The sequence below is a fragment of the Schistosoma mansoni genome, assembly GCF_000237925.1.
Source record: "Schistosoma mansoni, WGS project CABG00000000 data, supercontig 0237, strain Puerto Rico, whole genome shotgun sequence".
NCBI lineage: Eukaryota > Metazoa > Platyhelminthes > Trematoda > Strigeidida > Schistosomatidae > Schistosoma > Schistosoma mansoni.
The window spans coordinates 50,446-69,666 of NW_017386101.1; the positions used below are offsets into that span (position 1 = coordinate 50,446).

At 37.8% G+C, this 19,221-nt stretch overlaps 2 protein-coding genes across 2 annotated transcripts in view; both read left to right on the forward strand.

Annotated features, from left to right (window-relative positions):
* Window positions 1–952: 952 nt before the first annotated feature.
* Window positions 953–1,108, forward strand: Smp_205170 (unnamed protein product; the record flags this gene model as incomplete). The annotated part of the gene is made up of 1 exon (XM_018791187.1): window positions 953–1,108. One exon carries the CDS (start codon window positions 953–955, stop codon window positions 1,106–1,108), a length of 156 nt encoding a protein of 51 aa, XP_018647343.1.
* A 6,442-nt stretch (window positions 1,109–7,550) lies between these two features.
* Window positions 7,551–19,221, forward strand: part of Smp_144430 (formin-like) — a gene marked incomplete at its 5' end in the record, with an annotated part of 63,257 nt that continues 51,586 nt past the window's right edge. Inside the window, 7 exons of the mRNA XM_018791198.1 lie at window positions 7,551–7,685; window positions 7,726–7,809; window positions 7,847–7,926; window positions 7,973–8,053; window positions 9,536–9,809; window positions 10,587–10,663; window positions 11,962–12,145. Coding sequence (XP_018647344.1) covers window positions 7,551–7,685; window positions 7,726–7,809; window positions 7,847–7,926; window positions 7,973–8,053; window positions 9,536–9,809; window positions 10,587–10,663; window positions 11,962–12,145 — 915 coding nt within the window. The remainder of the gene's footprint in view (window positions 7,686–7,725; window positions 7,810–7,846; window positions 7,927–7,972; window positions 8,054–9,535; window positions 9,810–10,586; window positions 10,664–11,961; window positions 12,146–19,221) is intronic.

A 19,221-nucleotide genomic window follows, 5' to 3' on the forward strand; every position in this document is an offset into this window, starting at 1 on the left:
CTTTTAGCGTTTTAGGTTCTGAAAAAGCTGTAGACGGACTATAGCTAGACACTAATTGGTTCTCTGCCTAGGTTTCGGTTCGCGATTCCGAAGAAACAGATTACTTATGATTGTCCCTGGTACAGTTTGTATGCACTAATTCAAACTGAGTAGAACGACACAACATATCCTTACTCATACAAGCTATTATGGAGGGTTAATTAAAATTGCCACAATAGTAAATATATGGAAACTCGCATGAGAAATGTCTGAAAACATTGCAGTAGCCTTGTGTTGTATATTGTAATGAACAATTAAGTACCATACATTTGCAGTGTTTGTATGCATCATGGATGATTGACGATATTCCTGATCATTTATTTCAGTTTTCATTTTGCTTGTGTATCGCATTCGAATTTACAAATCGTATTTGTGTACCAAATTATATCTTCCAATCACAACTCGTGTAACCTTTTGATTGTTGGGAGTCTCTACTCTTGGAAATATTCGTGACTAAGGAATATCTTACTAAACTCAAATTTAATTGGGCACAAGGCTTTCAAAATTATACTAGCTATATGCTATATCCATACACTTGGCAAAACTATTGTTGTAACGTGTAGGATATGGTGATTGATACAACTGTGACCTTGTCTGATGTACGCGTTTGGTTTGAAATGTGAAATGGATGGGAAATGACATTATATTGATTGTCATATTTACATGATGTTCAGCAAAAAGGATGGGAAGCGAGCAGGGAAGCAAACGACTTTTGATAGATGACGATATGTGCTGGTTGTAATGGAATAAATTAAACTTGTAGTGGCCTAAATCTGATTCTGTCTATACTCGTATATAATAAATGACTTTATTCCGCGTTGGTGAACAACGGAGTTAAATAAGTCAAATACGAGAATGGAATTAGGATACATATATTTTCTACAGTCATTGATTTGGCCAGAGAATCAGAGTGATGAAGCGAACGAAGCAAAAATCATGCGCAATGGAGATGGCTGGGAAGCTAACTCGCTATGAGCAAGCATTAATCAACATTTATAGTCAGACAAAAATGAATGACAGACATGCGATGAATAAGATGCGAAATGTGCATACACATGCGCTCATATAAAAAATATAGTCAAGGTCATTAAGCGAATAATTAACAAGATCAAAATATGACTCATAACATTATAGGTGAATTGGCTTGTCCAGAAACTAGAATAAACTATGTAGGTGTAATATAGTACACGACGTTACACTACTCCCCACAAACTACATCAGATCAATTAATCAGGCTAACGTGAGGTTGATCGCGGTTGGTAAATTTATCACTATTCAGGTATCTCCAGATCGTATAAAGTAAAAAGAATAGATACGAATAGGGCTTAACAAAATACGAGTTTCATATATATGAATGGTAAATTGAAACAAGTAAGTAGGGTAAATAATCGTAAAACTCGATGGTTTTATTGAGTCCAATGTTAGGAACAGAGAATTTTCACATACACTGCTTTGACTTCGAAAATGTTTGCGTTAGTTGTCAGTATTATAGTCTATACTGTAAGGGTATAATTTCACCTCCAGAAGAATTTCGTGACAAGAAATACAAAGACTAGAGTTGTACGTGCTGACAAAAATAATATCTTGTGTGTGAAAATGTATGGTCAGTTATGTAACAGTAAACACCGATTAACTTCTCTATCAAGATGAAAGCAACCCTGCCTCAAAAGATTGTTTGTTGATCAAGGATGACTAACACGGATTCGTCAGTCTAGGGAAAGGAACTGAGGTACGAAACAGCTGACAACCTCTTGTGTATGTAACACTTTTATTCTCCTTGTAACTAAATAAACCATGTACATACTAATGTTCTGTCTATTCTCCAAATGTGCTATAGAAGTAAATTTTTCTTGTGACCAGTTCAGAGTGAGGCAGCCCAGGAAGTCACAGCCTAACTTTAATGTTTGAGTTATTAACTTAGACTGCGATTTTGACTCTAACAGATAGCGACTCTTAATAGAACGAAGTGATTTGGTTTACTCATTAGCAAAAATATTATGACATCAACAAGGACAACATAAATATCATTATCTACTTGGCTTTGTTTAAACTACAATAAGGAAAGTCAGTGGAGTCCCAGCATGGAAACGATCGGTCTTGTTTAGATCAACATTCCATTTTCCGATGCATGTACGTCCAGTTTCGGTAAATCTACCCATAATAAGTCCTGATAACGCGTATTGTGGCAGCACATAGTTCATGTTCAACGATATGTTTAGTGAAATATCTTTTACGCTTAACTAAAAATCGAAGATAAAATTCCACCTTCTGAAGACAAAATGCCACATTCAGACACCAATATTGTTCAGAGTTTGAATATTTGTGAGAGGAAGTGAATAGAAGTTAACAACCGGCTGTGAAAGGGTGAAGATGCAACGGACATTTGGGGTCTGCCAATGATTTTGTACGTAAAACCTTTATAATTGAGAGATACCGATCCAGTCGAATCAGAAGCCAAAGATAAATGAGTTTGGAGCGATAACTGGGAAGATGCTGATATTTTGTAAGGGTTTGATTCAAGCTGGTTATTAATTGAGAAGGATGCGTAACACAACGTACCCATTCGTGATCTGGTACTAATGTGAGGTAAAGCGCCTTCACCTATGTTGATTACAGCTAAAATAATGAGATCAGCACCATTAACGAAAACCTACATAATCATTTATACTAGAGGATCATTTGCTGCTGCAGTTCACTTTACTTCAAGTTGGCTATGATGACCTTGAGATGTGGTCAGCCAGAAGTGCAAACATATAGAGCTAAGCTTTAGCAAACACTCTTCTGAAAGCTTGCTATACGGTTGTGGCTGTGAATAATTCCCCAAAATCAATAGCTCATTAAGTGTTCGACATTGTATTTCATTTCTTTATTGTTATGTTGTACCTCATGGTCCCTTAGTTTAAGGAAAGACGACCAGACGCTGCTAAACGAAGCAAGCTATCAGAAGAGTGTTTACCAACGACAAACTCGTTGGGTTTAAACTTCTGGCTGGTCACGTCTTAGGGGCATCACTACCTCACTAGGGGGGAGTGATCTGTAGCTGTAAATAAGTCCCCAAAATCAATAGCTCATTAAGTGTTCGACATTGGATGCTGACCACGTTGTTTAAGTGGACTTGTTTAACTGAAGGCTTTCAGTCATGCATCCATACCAGATCACGTTTCAACTCGGCGTGGGACACTGCTCCTACGTTTCCATAGTCAGCTAATAACGAACGCCTCTCGATATATTGGTAACGTATCAAATATATCTCTCCTACCTCTTCTCGTCTGACTTCTGATTTCCTTTGGCCAGGAACGATCGAATATAGAAGGTACTACTGGTCGCTAGTTATTAAACTAGAATATTTGTCGTATTTTCACGGTAGTGGTTTGGAATCCCCCAAATTTACTCAAACCCTGGTCTACATCTGAAAGAATGCTGTTTCGTAAGGGATGGGGTTGTTGACCTCATTGACCTCCCTTACTTGGTTTCTAGACTGGAAATAACTTAGATAGGGACTTGTACATTTCAACTCGAAACCGCATATGATACCCACTTAGTTAGTCTGTATATTCGTCTCACAGAATTCAGTCAGCTTCTCACATCAACCGTAGAACTAAGGGTGAGCTGAGAGTATCGTTGTTACATTGAATGATAAGTTTCAGGAATTTTTGGAGAAAAATACTCGAAGGATTAATCTCTGTGTTATCAAATAATATGGCTACTCGAAAGCGTACCACGAAGGTTCAAATGGATCATAAAATTTATTCTGTCCTACTAATACCATGCTTTAACCAATGTAACATGCGTTTCACATGAATCTGAGTTCAGGGTTTTGTTTAATGTAGCCTTAGTGATGACCGAAACTGTTTAAGATACGCTGCATAGTTCCTCAGCAGATAGTCTGGTGAAGTGCATTCACAGAGAAAATGGACACAAAAAAGTCGCAAAGTTCCATCTCTGAGCACTGAGAATAGAACTAGGGATGTACAGTAAGAAAGGGACTGATACTTTTGAGGTATTTTTTTCACATACATCTCCAACTTTGTACATAACTTCAAAATTTTTGTAAAAATATAGAGCCCTAAACAGATTCTTCTACGTGCCTGCACACTTTATGGTAAATCACTTCTCAATACAAATAGCTTTCTAAGCAGCTGAAGTACTTCAATAGAGAAGGAGTTTTAACATTTTTGGCGGGCGAAACGTAGCTCAGTCGACTGAATTTTCCAGAAGAATACTAAATATACACGGTTAAATGGATTGTATGCAACAGCAGCATTCTAGGTAACCACTTCCAATCGACCGTATAAAATAATCAATATCCATCTCAGGTTTCTGAAGAATGTGTGCAAATAAGATTATCTATAAGATTTATAATATGCCCGTCTTCCGCAAATTTTGTACTGATAAAAAGACTTCCTTTCAGCTTAACGCTGCGCCGTTCATTCAGAAGTGAGATTTTATTCCAGCTGGATAATTTTAGCACAATAACTCATATATCGGTGAAATTTCTTTCTCAACATACTGAATTGTAAGCGACCCCTAATTTAGCATTACTGACATGACTGAGGTAGTTATGAAACTGCGTGATTTTAGTGTTAATGTGGTAAATTTGCTACTGCAAAATTATACCCCATTACTCGTCTTTTAAGTTTTCTTTTGCTTCTTGGACAAACTGCTATGTTCTTTGACGTGGCAGAGTAGAAATATTTAGTGGCCTGCTGATGTGACTTTGATTCGACTGTATGATTATGTCAAAGAAATGTACATATCGGTTTTCCCTGTATGTATTTAACGATTTTGTTCCCTTTAGAGAACACCGGAACAAAAGAAGTCAGGTACACGAACGAGTTCTGGATATTCATTTTCCATTCATTCGCTGCCAAAGACAGAGCAACAAAGCGGAGAAGCAGACCGAAGAAGGCAGACATGTCTACTCTACATGATAACAATTACAAGCGTCAATATAGCTCGAAGTAGGTGAGAGGTAATATGACAAAGAGACGGTCATTGCATAAAACAGTGCTTGGTAGACAAACACACACAAGGCACATAAACACTGAAATGTAAGGTCACAGAAAGACATGTATGTGTTTTGAAGGTCATAACTTCTCATGCAGATAACAGTGTTATCCCGAAGGCAAAATAACTCAATGTCACATGCTGTTTTAGTCGTTAGGTTCTATTCGAAATCTAGGATGAATCATGTAATTGCGTGTCAGTACTGTACACTACAAATGTATGAAAAATGTGAAATACCACTGACTGAACAGATAACTGTGTTTCGAAACTGGTTTTGACATTCTGATTTCAATACCTTGTATAAAGTTAATTATCGCGGAAGTTAATCTCAGTAAGCCCTCTACACGCTTAGTAGCAAAGTAACATAAGTTTACTTAATTGTCCATACCTGTGTATACCAGATAATCTAATTTCCTTTAATTATAGATTATGTTGTGTCACGTTTTAGTTAATTGAAATCAGACTAGCCGTATGCTATTTCACAAAGTCATTGTACAAATTCGCATGATAATGGTTATTAGGTATGATATAAATCTAGAAAATTGAGGAGATTTTATATACTATTAAACATTGATGTCAGTTTGAAATCACTCACGAAGATTGTCTGTTATTTTCTACTTTCAAGACATTAGACGAATAATTTGTTTAAACAAGTCAACGATTTTATCTTATTGACAGGTATTTTTTAAAAGGGCGTGGATGACCTAGGTCTCTGAATCTTGTATGTTGTGTTTTGGTACGTTAACCTGAGGAATCTTTATGTATCTCACGTCCAGGGAAACACTTATTGTTCATTCATTTATCTTTTTGATGCATTTATAGATTACTCTTTTAAGCGTTTTGCATCCTTATGTAAAAGTTATGGTGCTTGAAAAAATGTCTTTTTAGAATATTGTGCCACAGTATAATATAATGTTGACCTTAGGCGAATTATCAGCCTATTGAGAAACACTTCCTGGTTATTGGACAATTGGAAATACATAGCAATAAATGAATAGTGGCATTACAGTTTTAATCATAATGAACAACTCTTATAATTTAAATTATCCCCCTTAATTAAGGAAGGTCAGGTTTAAATAAACAAATACATGCTTAGATTTTGATTCAGGTTTATCACCCCACAGAGTTCTCGTCACCAACTGACATCAGTCAGTGCAGTAAGTTTAGGGTTAAGCATAGAGTTAAACTGGAGTTTTGAGTTGAATTTACTAACTGCGGTCAGATTTTTTGACATGAAATGACAGCAGCTATAATATAATGTCTTATCACCCTCCTGTTTACAAGCCTGACGAACGTAGGGCTGTGATTCATAGTGATAGTAAGAAAGGGAGAATATTATATAGCTTCACCAAACTCTTGATTAGTCAACAAACGATATAAAGTACTTTGACACAATTTGCTTTAAAAGCAGTTATGTCATATAATTTGACCTAGTCACCATCTACACCCCACTTTTTCTTCAACTATATATTGCTTTCAAATTTAAAGAACCCAATTTGCCTATTTCCACTTGGTTCATATTGACATAATGACACGCTATCACTCCACTCAAAATAATTGGGATGTTATCTTTACTCCGGTTATTAACTTAAGGCTATCAGTATAATTCGCCTGTACCTAATATTTGTGTCTGATGTTGATTGTTTCTTGATGACACGTTGGGCTCAGTAGCTTGGTTACACATTTATTATCGTCTACTTTTACTGAAAAAGCATAGGAAACTGAAGTGTTGTATCTTCTGTCGTTTCACATTGAGTACAAAAATATCCATGTTACTACCCATAATTGGTCATAATTTCGTAGCTGTCATTCATAAGTAGTGCAGGACCTGGGACAAATACCTGGCGCAACAATGTGTTTCATTCATAAACCGCTTCTAATTAATCAGTGTCTCCCTTAGTGTTTGATACTGTAGGAATCTCATTAACCAAGTCTGCCAGCATCCTGTTTAAAATTGCAGGCTATTAACCCCAAGATCCATGAGTTAATAGGTAGTAAACGTTCAAGATTAGGTAACACAGTTTATTGTTGTTAGGTTCATCTTAGTCAAACGATCAACCATCATGCAACTATATTACTGACGATCTCTTGTCTTCTCTCTTTCCATTTCACTATCCTTACTTCATATTGACTGGATCTTAATGTACTTTCAGAGTATGAGATAGCTTGAGATGATGTCACATTGTATATCGTTCTATGTTTTCTCATGTTCAGAGTTTTTAAACGATCTTTTCTGCTAGATGTTGACAATGTGAGTTGAAAAGTATCTTCGTTCTAACATGTAGATAAAGTTTAGATAAATATAGAATACTTTATAATTATTTGTTAACTTTTCTTGGTAAATATTTCTCGAAAACGTTCTTTGTAACATTTTCGTTTGTATAATGACAGCTTTTTAAATTTTATTATCAGTGTTGTAATGCTTGTTAAACTTTTCATGTTTGTTAGCTGTTGAAACGAGTTCTTCGCTTTAAACTCGAATGCATCTACATATTGGTTAAACCATGAACTATGAAAACACCCCAAAATATGAGGATCAATGGGCAAATTTTATACAGTCATTAGATGTTGATCCAGATAAAGCCAAGGGTATTGAACAGCTACCTGATGATCAGAAACGTCAATTATTGGAAAATTATGTAAACGCCTGTGTAATGTTTTGTTGAAATCATACTTTAGGCTGTAAAAAACCCAAAGTTTTCCGCTTTTCATTATGTTAGCTTGATTAAGGGCTTACGTGTCGGGCGGTCAACATTGACAAAGGTTTGATTATTTTCGCTAACAAAGTTTCTTTTTTTAGAATCCTCGTAAAGGTGATGCTCAGCAAGCAAAAGAAATTCTTTTAGCCACAGAAATATCCTTGCGAACAAATAATGTAGCGTAAGTTTCTAGAAAAAGTGGCAGAGTTGTATGCATTCACTTTTAGTTGGGTTTATGATTTTCTCGATCAAGAGGGTTTGGAGGCATTAGTGAATTATGTGTCTAGAGTAATACATATGGTTATGAGGTAAGCTGAAATTTTAATTCATTTCAAATCTATGACTAAACAGTTTAAAAAGGTTTAGAAAATGTTCTGTTTTGTCGTAAGTTACATAATGCATGGGTTTTGACTAAGAATTTTCATTTATCTACACAACTTTAGACTGAATCATTGTCAATGTGCGCTTTTTTGTTGATGAAATGATATGTGCTGTTAACTAATAGTCTACTATTATAAATACATGATTATGCAGTGATTTTTATCATTTTATTTGTTGATGTGGAGTTAGAATGCTCGTATTTTTGATCGTCGGTTGGATTATTGAAATTACTTGATCTTATTTAACTGACCCAAGCCATCATATAGGATAATTTGAATGTAGTTTGTTTTCACCGATAACGATGAAATTCAGGACAAACATTCGGTCCCACCTAACTATTAGGCCTGCTCACATTTCCGTAAATCAGTCAGTCACTCACAACGTAGAACTTCGTACGTACGTACATCAGTTCGAGTTGCCATACCACATTAGCACAGAGATGCAATTATCGATTCACATCGCATAGTGGTAGAAGTAGTAAGAGTATAAGCATTATATGAAAGATTAGGGTTTGAAGATGTTATTGAAGGAGTATAATACAGTGAAATAAATTTGGGAAGAGAAAAAGCATAGAGACATGAAGAATTTAGGAAATTAGAATTTGTCAGAACACAAAGAGTGGATACACCTTCGCCATTGCAAACGATTTTGAGCCATGTCATTCAAGGTCTCTAACCATCGGTTGCTATCATCTCGCGGATCCCAACCAGGTAGTCTACACTTACCAACATGGCTCAGTCCACTTGTCAATGACTTCATGCATTTGTGCCACGTTTTGGTCTGGCCACCCCTAGCTTTCTTCCAACCTACTCCTACACCATGAAACATTGCACGTCGGGGCCATTTCCGTAAATATTACAATTTGAATTTATGTAGAGATTGTAACATTTCCGTAAATATTACAATCTCTACATAAATTCAAATTCAGCACTAACAACTTCAAGTACACATGTTGTTATCCATAAAACCCTTAGAATAGCATAATATACCTGTAAAAATGTAGGCATTAGCTCTTAATGTCAGTGAGAATACTGGTATTTTATAAGATATAGGTAAATCTAACATCAGTTCAGAATATGACAAGACGCATGTCTTATTACTTCGTCATTAGTCGCCAAACAAAGAGTGTAGGTTGATTGTTTTTCTTTTTCAGAACGTCTTTAAAACGCATGGGTTTTTATCATATAATTATTATGCTTTGATTATAATTTGGATGAACAGTAACGTTTCATCGCTTTTCGTAGCTTGATTCCTGTTTCTGGTTTATTTCCTCTACTCTATCTGAGGCGACTAATTGTTTGCATGCCATTTTAATGACTCTAATTTGAAAATATGCTTGTTCTAATTAATTAACTGGCATATATTCACACCTATTCGTGCTAACATTATTTCTATTAATTTAATTATAGAACTGATTTCCGCCCTACCGTGGATGCCATTCAACAACAACGTTCCGCTCTTCTAGGTTCACTTAGTTCGGATCAAGCAGTTTCTATAACTGATCTGTGCGATAATATTAATGAAAGTGATAAAGTTGGATCTGGTTTATGGTGCTCTAGTTTAAGAAAGAAAAAACATGATCGCATTTCTTTTTCGCCTATTCATGTCCGAAATATATCTGATTCAATCAGGGATAGTCTTCATCAAGGTGTCAGATGCTTTCGTGCATTACTTAATAATCAGGTTTGTTACTATACAAGATAATTTTTTTGATGTGGGATTTTAACTAATAGGCTAAGAAAAAAAAGGTTTTAGGGTTCGAATTGTTGTTTATTACGGCAGTATTTTGATCGTTTTTTAATTATAATTCATTTATACATTCTCTTATTTCATCAACATTCAAAATTACTTGACTAAGTTTTACAATTATTCTCTCAAACCAGTTAGATTTCACTGATGATACACTATTACTTAACCTTGAAGAAAGTAGCTACTTGTAAGACCAATGAAATTATGTTAATGATTTTCGACCAGAGTGTTATTAGAAAGCTCTCTATATTTGCGTCGCAATGTTCATAATTTTTACCCACACAAACCAAATGGAGCAGCTTTATTCACCTTTCTTTTTCTTATTGATTCATTTCGATAGCCATCTCTCTTTAAAGACAAGTATTAACTTTGTCTTGGCGTCAAAATTTGATGTACATTCCTTTTTTGGAACAATATCAAGAAATTGTAAATTATTATTATTAAACTGTGATTCTTAAAGCGGACACTATATTCATACACACTAATGCTCCCCATATATATTTGTTAGGTAATATACTCTGTTTTCGCCGTCTTTGTTCTTTCTATTTATATTCTTAGTAGTCAACACATTCTTTTGACGGATTGAATCAAGTTGCATTTTTGGATGTAAAATATACATTTCTATGCATTATATATATATATATCACCGTAATTACTACTTAAAGTAAATTGCCTTTGCTGTATAAATGTGTATTCGTCTTATTTTTCTAGCGTGGTTGTTCAATGGTATTTGAACATCCTCATGCCGTAAATGTTATTGCTCTATGCCTCCTTCATCCAAGCTACCAGTAAGTTTAATGACTTTAGAAATATTAAATGATCATTTGTTAGGTTAAAATCATTTGCAAATATATTCATTCTGTCGATTAGCATCAAATGTCTGCTTATTTCATTAGTATAAAAGTTTAGTCTGTAAATGTTCTTGTAAGTTTAAGAAAATGTTTTATTACTGTTGCGGTTGACCTAAACTACATTACTCAAATCTAACGCTTGACAAGAATGTGACGAGAATAACTAAGTTTTTAGCTATATTTATCAATGTTATATGATGATACCTGCGTTCATTCTGGGTAATAGTGTCCATTTGTTTATGCGAACATGTCCGACGATTCTTTCAACAACTGAAGTTTGTTTGTGATATATTTCAATGATTCTGTTATCGATGACTCATATTTATACAAATATCTGTCGCACATTTCCATACTGATTTAAAAAGAAACATAACCAGTGCTATCCGAATAGTCCAGTGATAGTGTCTCTGACTGTGGTACTTTTGGATGCTGACTCGATTTCTATGGCTGTGTCAGTTCTCTCGAAATTTCGATAACTCTTCGCCTATGAGTGGTAACTAACGCAGAACGTGAGTTTAGAGATTCTCGATGAACGTCTCCAGTCCCCTAACATCAGAAATAGCTGATTGCCATGCCGAGTCCTTTAGATTAGTAACTCTACTAGGACCTGTTCAACTGCATTCCAATCAAAGTTAAGTAATAAACAAGATGGCATTGTTTACTACTGAGTGATCAATTAGTGATAATCGCAAAGCTTCCTATATTGTAAATGCCAGACGACATTGATACTGGGACTGTAAGTGAAGGTCCTGATTGTAAAATAATTTATGAAATGTAGTGTTCTTTCTAATTCTATAGATTTCTTACGGTATTTGTATATTTATGTCAGATGACAGTTTTGGTGGGGCTTATTTGGCATTAGCTTTGAAAGTTTCCATTTCACCAATCATCACTTCGTTAATAATTAGGCAACATCAATTCCCTCTAAAATCGATTTCACCACTTTGTTAGCTCCTGTGTTTTTTATTGTTTAAACGGCAGAGAGTGTTTGTCTTTTCTTTTCCTTTTTTGACAATCATACCGAGCTGCTAATCTCAAATTCTCAAACAAAATCGATGATAATGTATGAGAGTTAACTTATAGTTGGTCTTTACCGATACTTCTTGTATTAACGATAATAACACTAATAATAATGGTGGGCTTCCATAGACGTTGATTTTTATTCGCGGGTTTTTCTTCTTTTTTTTTTAAAAAAAAGAATCTTATTGTTATCATCGTTTTGTTTTTATTTTTAGGACAAAAACTTTAGTACTTGAACTTTTAACGGTTGTTTGCCTAATCACCGGTGGACATGAACGTGTATTAAATGCATTTGATAATTTTAAAAAGGAAGTTGGGGAATCTACACGTTTTGAATATTTAATACATTATTTTTTCACACATGAATCTGAATCTTCAGATTATAATATGGATTTTATGGTAAGTGTAAATGGTCATAAATATATTTAATTATCTTATCATTTCTTAATGTGCTGAGTGTTTTAAAATAATTTAGAGGATAGCAAAGATGGATAGTGGATGGCAGTGGAATCCAGGACGCGCGTTTCGCCCTATTTGGGACTCGTCAGCCGAATGTACCTGCATCTCAGAGTTGATGTTCATTTTGAGACTCTAACCCAGTACCGTTCGCTTCAAACGCCATCGCGTTATCCACCCAGCTACTGAGTCCTGATAGCCAGTTGCGAAAGGTACTGAGTTTGAGTCTCAGAGTGAACATCAACTCTGAGATGCAGGTACATCCAACTGACGAGTCCCAAATAGGACAAAACGCGCGTCCTGAATTCCACTGCTAGCTACTATCCATTTTCGCTTACAATGTTTGTGAATTAAGGCTATATCGAGGCAATACGCACAGTATGCACATATGGCCAATAAGAGACTGACCAGTTGTAGTCCTAAACATCATTAATGGGAAGGTTCAAACAAACAATAGTAAGTGAATTAAATTTAGAGGATAGTTTTATATATTTTAATAAACGAGTGCTTAATGATATTTGTGTATTATTTTTTGTTTGGTATCTTTGCATCAGTCTGGTGTCAAGAATTGAAAAGTTCGATTGTCGTCTAAGAAAATTGTGAAAAATGCACGTACTTATGTAATTTATAAAATTTTTGGGTCAGTTGTCACTTAGTGTCTTGATGGCACACAATAACAGAATTGTCAATAAAATCTTTACTTCTTTCCATGTTGTGCAGCCTTCGTATATTAACTGTCAACACACAATAACCACATTTATTTTTATGGGATTATGGAAGCTTCTTACCGATAGGAATGCTGAACATACTTATCACGTTAATCATAGTTTTTTACAAATATCGAGTTTATGCTTAACTTTATTGTAGAGAATTATCGTTTTTCAACATTCTTATTCCGAGTAATCTAACGGTTATTGGAAGGTAATGTAATATTCTGTGTCATCTCCTATAGGTTTCTGGGCAATAATGTTTCACTGATATCTTTTGAATCCCCAGTTGTTTGTTTTTTACTATTATTTTTGGAGCGTTTATTTCTATTTAGTTCACTTCATTATATCCTGTTTTCTATTAAGAAATGTAATAACACATTAAGCTTTCCGATATCCCATCTGTGTGCCGTTTAATTGACTATACTTTTCTTTCTATCCACAGACTGGTAATAGTTTATATATTTATGTTCCTCTAATAAGATTAATTATTAGTATACATTTGGTTGGTACTAAAATCATTTTGTCAAGATATGAACGTTAGATTATTTTCTCATTTATTCATTCATTATTTAGCTCAGTTTTATTGTTACAAATCAATATATGCCATAAATATAAACTATGGGATTCTAACTTAGTACTTTATAGGCTAAGCGCCTACTGCAAGACTTAAAAGTTCTGGGTTTGATTTTCAATCGAGTAGTAGATGCTCACTGCTAAGAAGTCGCATTCTAAGCCTAAACAATTGTCTAGTGCCTCATGGTTTTCAATGGTTGTTTAACTGTGATTGGTCCGTGATGTAAACTGTAAAGTATAAATAGTCAGGTTTCAGTTCAATAATTCATCATTACGACACCTAAAACGGTGGTAGATGTAACCCTATATGTACAAGTTATACCATGTTGGGGATGCCAAATCCCCAGAACTTACTTGATAAGTGGCTGAATTTTGTAATTTTATTTTGGAAATTTGAATTTAGCTGTTTTCGCGCCAAACGTGCTCTTTTTACCTTCACACCATATTTCCCACTTGTAACTATCTTAAACGCTATTGGCCCATTGTTTCTTTGTGTGTGCTATTTATTAACGATACTCAAGGACATTTTGTTGCTGTATAAATACGCTTGACTTTTTCCCTTATTGGATTGCTGTGCTTCTGGCTGCTACGGAATATAACTTCCCCGCTCCAACTTGGACTTCTTACTCTAGTTAGCTGGGACTGGGTCGCGTCAGTATAGCTAGTTATCGGTCTCTGGTCACGTGTCTTTGTTCCGTTCGCTACTAGTGAATTCGTAAGCTTCAGATATATCAATTGGCGACGAGGCTGGTGCTAATATGGATCCTTCAAAATTGGAATTATTCCTCGAACAGCAGATGAAACTTATCCAGATGCTAACAGAAACAAGAATTACGACCAATAACCAACCAAGCAGTTCCAATCCTACCACTACTGCACCTTCAGTTGATGGTATTGCCAGCAGTATTTCTGAGTTTCATTACGATCCTGAATCTAATGTTACGTTTGATATGTGGTTTCGACGTTATGAAGATTTATTCAAATTTGATTTTGCCAATCAAGATGATGCTTGGAAAGTCCGTTTGCTGCTTCGAAAGCTGGGTCCTAGTGAACTTGATAAATATTGTAACCTGATTTTGCCTCTAAACCCACGCGACCGCTCATTTTCAGACACTGTCCAGTCATTGAGCCAACAGTTCGGAGATAATTCCTCACTGTTCAACACACGCTACAGGTGTTTGAAGCTGACTATGAACGAAGACACCGATTTTCTGACGCATGTGGGCATTGTCAACCGCGAATGCGAACGCTTTCGGTTGAAGTCGCTAACTGAAGATCAGTTTAAAGCCCTCATTCTCATCTGCAGCCTCCAATCGCAAAAGTTCCGTGACATTAGAACACGGTTGCTCAGTCGATTGGATCAAGACCCTAAGCTGACTCTAAATGATATTGCTAACGAATATCAACGTCTAGTTAATCTGCAGCATGACACTACCATGGTTCAACGTGGTGTTTCTGATCGCCGTGAAGTACATGTAGTCCAACAACAAACGAAACCTGTTAAACCCGCCCCAGCTATACCTAGTTCGTCTCACTCTAACTCAGTTCAACAAGCAAAGACGAATCCTCCTGCTCCATGCTGGCACTGTGGTGCATGGCATTATGTTCGAAGCTGCCCGTACAAACAACATCGTTGCAGGAAGTGTAAAGCTGTGGGCCACAAAGATGGGTTTTGCCAAAATAAAAAGCCGAATCGCCCCAGAAGTACTAGAAAGTCTGCTCCCAGTTCGTGCACGAATTCGTTGAGTCTTGTAGCATCCTGTCAGAACTCAACCCCAGGTGAGAGAAAATTTATTACCATTAATATTAACGGGCACCCATTTAGATTACAAATAGACATAGCATCGGACGTGACAATTCTTTCACAAAAATCTTGGATTAAAATGGGCAGACCACGTATGGCGACAACAACACAAAAGCCTCGTACAGCATGCGGTAGTTACTTACGTTTGTTAGGTCAACTACATTGTGAAGTGTCTTTCCGCGATTCGACGTTCACTGGGGTATGTTACATTGCACCGGGTGATCTTAATTTACTTGGATTAGATTGGTTTGACCAACTGCATTTAGCAGACGTCCCGTTAAACACTGTGTATCAACTAGTAAAGCAACCCCATGACCCGGAAGCCTATTCAAAGGAACTAGTTACGAAGTTTTCGACCGTCTTTCAGCCTGTTTTGGGTCGCTGCTCAGCCATGAAAGCAACGCTTCGATTGAAACCTGGGGTCAAACCTGTTTTTCGTCCGAAGAGACCAGTACCATATGCTGCATTACAGAAAGTTGTGGAAGAACTTAATCGCCTTCAACGTGAAGGAGTTATTACTCCTGTCTCTTATTCCGCATGGGCAGCACCCATTGTTGTTATCAAGAAGGCTAATGGTACAATCCGAATATGTGCAGATTTTTCCACAGGTCTCAACGCAGCCCTAGAACAGCATCACTACCCGCTGCCAGTCCCGGCAGATTTGTTCACTATGCTGAATGGCGGAAAGTTCTTTGCGAAGTTGGATCTTGCTGATGCCTACCTACAAGTAGAAGTTGCTGAAGAATCAAGAGAGCTACTCACTATTAATACTCATCGTGGCCTGTTCCAATATAATCGACTGCCGTTTGGTGTCAAGACCGCCCCATCTATTTTCCAGCAGCTAATGGATACCATTCTATCAGGTATCCCGGGGGTCGCAACTTATCTCGATGACATTCTCATTGTTGCCACAACGTCGGAACAGCTACGAGAACGCACAACAGCCGTGCTCCAACGCGTCAGCGACAACGGGTTCCGGTTACGTCCGGAAAAGTGCCAGCTTTTCTTGAAATCCGTGAAGTATTTGGGGTTCATCTTCGATGCTGCAGGCCACAGACCAGATTCCGAGAACATTCGAGCTATAAGAACTATGCCCACACCTACCAATATCTCTACTCTCCGATCATTCCTGGGATTGGTTAGTTATTACTCAGCCTTCGTTCCATCGATGCATGATATACGCTCCCCACTGAATTATCTCCTGAATAAGGATATCAGCTGGAACTGGACAAAGGAGTGTGAAAATGCCTTTTGTAAGCTAAAGACAATTATTAGTTCAGAACTACTATTAACGCACTACGACCCGTCTTTGCCAATCATCGTGGCCGCAGACGCTTCAGCCTTTGGGCTCGGTGCTGTCATTTCACACCAGTTCCCCGACGCGACGGAGAAAGCCATCAGGCATGCATCCCGAACATTAACCCCAGCAGAAAAGAAGTATGGCCAGATAGAGAAGGAGGCTCTTGCCCTAGTCTTCGCAGTGCGTCGTTTTCACAAGTTTCTCTATGGTCGGAGATTTACTCTGCTAACTGATCACAAGCCTCTCCTTGCGATTTTTGGTTCGAAGTCTGGCGTCCCGGCCCACTCTGCAAACCGTCTCCAACGATGGGCCTTGATCCTCTTGGGTTACGATTTTGACATTCAGTATCGACGGACCCAACATTTTGGTCAAGCAGACGCATTGTCACGACTCATCAGCGAACACTCTACGACCGACGAAGATGCTGTTATTGCTTCTCTTTCGACAGAAGACCACGCGCAATGCTACCTAACAACTGCTGTTCGTGCTTTGCCAGTCTCAGAAACTGAGATACAAACTGCTTCCAGAAACGACCCCATCATTAAGAAAACGATGAAGTACGTCACTAATGGCTGGCCATCAACTGAACTTGACGGTGACATGAAGCAGCTTTACCATCGTCGTGACTCATTATGTGTCGTAAATGAATGCTTGATGTTTGGAGATAGAGTAGTGGTGCCACAATCCCTACGACCGAGAGTGCTGAAGCAATTCCACATTGGTCATCCAGGCATAAAGCGTATGAAATCCATCGCCAGAAGCTATGCTTACTGGCCCCTCATGGACCAGCATATCGTGGATCTAGTAAACAAATGTTCTCAGTGTCAACAAGCTGCAAAGTCCAATACGAAGGTGCCGCCGGTTCCATGGCCACAGCCTGAGCATCCCTGGTCTAGGATACATATCGACTTTGCCGGTCCAGTCAACGGAACCACTTATCTTGTCGTGGTCGACGCCTTCTCAAAATGGCCGGAGATTGTTCCCGTCACTCCACCAACGACCACCCAGACTCTGAAACATCTGACTGAGTTGTTCGCACGAAACGGATTACCGGAAGTGATTGTATCCGACAACGGTTCGCAGTTCACCTCGGCGCAGTTCCAAGAGTTCTGCGAACGCCTAACCATCAGGCATCTTCGCGCCCCACCTTATCACCCACAATCGAATGGGCAAGCGGAAAGGTTCGTGGATACGTTCAAGAGGGCTCTAATTAAGTCAAAAGGGGAGGGGACGCCAGTGGAAACACTGCAGAATTTTCTATTCGCCTACAGAACGACCCCCAACGACACGCTGCCGGAGCAGAAGTCCCCCGCAGAGATCCTCATGGGAAGACGGTTGAGGACCATCCACAACTTGATGCTGCCGAAACCCACACCACCATCAGTACAAACCACGTCCCGGAAGCTACCCACGTACAACGTTGGATGCCCAGTATTCGCTCGGGATTACAGAGCAAATCGTGATCCTTGGATCGAAGCACGTGTCGTTAGACGGGTAGGAGAAGTCATGTACGAGGTTGAGGTGGGAGCGGACAGGTGGACCAGACATCGAAATCAACTACGCAAGCGGTTAACGCCAGCGCGCCCATCGACCGAAGTAAAGATTCCGCTGGACGTACTATTGGATACATTTAATCTGCCGGCAGTCCCAACGCATGAAGGAACACAAAGGGTCGACCTACGGTCCCGAAGATGGTCACTGCGCCAACGGCGAAAGACAGTCGGAATGCAAGTGGACCCGAAAAATGTGCGTTATTAAAAGGGGGAGGTGTTGGGGATGCCAAATCCCCAGAACTTACTTGATAAGTGGCTGAATTTTGTGATTTTATTTTGGAAATTTGAATTTAGCTGTTTTCGCGCCAAACGTGCTCTTTTTACCTTCACACCATATTTCCCACTTGTAACTATCTTAAACGCTATTGGCCCATTGTTTCTTTGTGTGTGCTATTTATTAACGATACTCAAGGACATTTTGTTGCTGTATAAATACGCTTGACTTTTTCCCTTATTGGATTGCTGTGCTTCTGGCTGCTACGGAATATAACTTCCCCGCTCCAACTTGGACTTCTTACTCTAGTTAGCTGGGACTGGGTCGCGTCAGTATAGCTAGTTATCGGTCTCTGGTCACGTGTCTTTGTTCCGTTCGCTACTAGTGAATTCGTAAGCTTCAGATATATCATACCATTTGTGAAGTCTTTCAAAATATGAAGCTATCTCTTTGAGTTCAACTATCTTTCTCATTTGTTATTGAAATTCTCTTGAGGATCGTCGATAATCTCTTGAAAAATTCCCTAAAAGCCAGGAAAACTTTCTGAAAATAACTTTGGTCAATTAGAGATTTTGAAGAAAAGTCTAGATTACTGATTACGCTTTATCTAATTTGTCTGTGCAATTACTAAATGTGTTACTGTTTGTTACATCTTTTCTCGGTGCTTTTAACGTCTCAAGGTAGTCCCATAAACACCTTTGTTTTTTGTAAGTGATCTGACCCTTCAAATAAAGCCTCTACATTTCTCCGCCCTCTGTTTTCTGTTAGAGGTTTATTAGTGGAGGAATTTCGGGGATTAAGAGGCGGCTACAAAGTTAGTGTCTAATATATTTAGACCATATGGCTTATCAACATCTAAATTCCC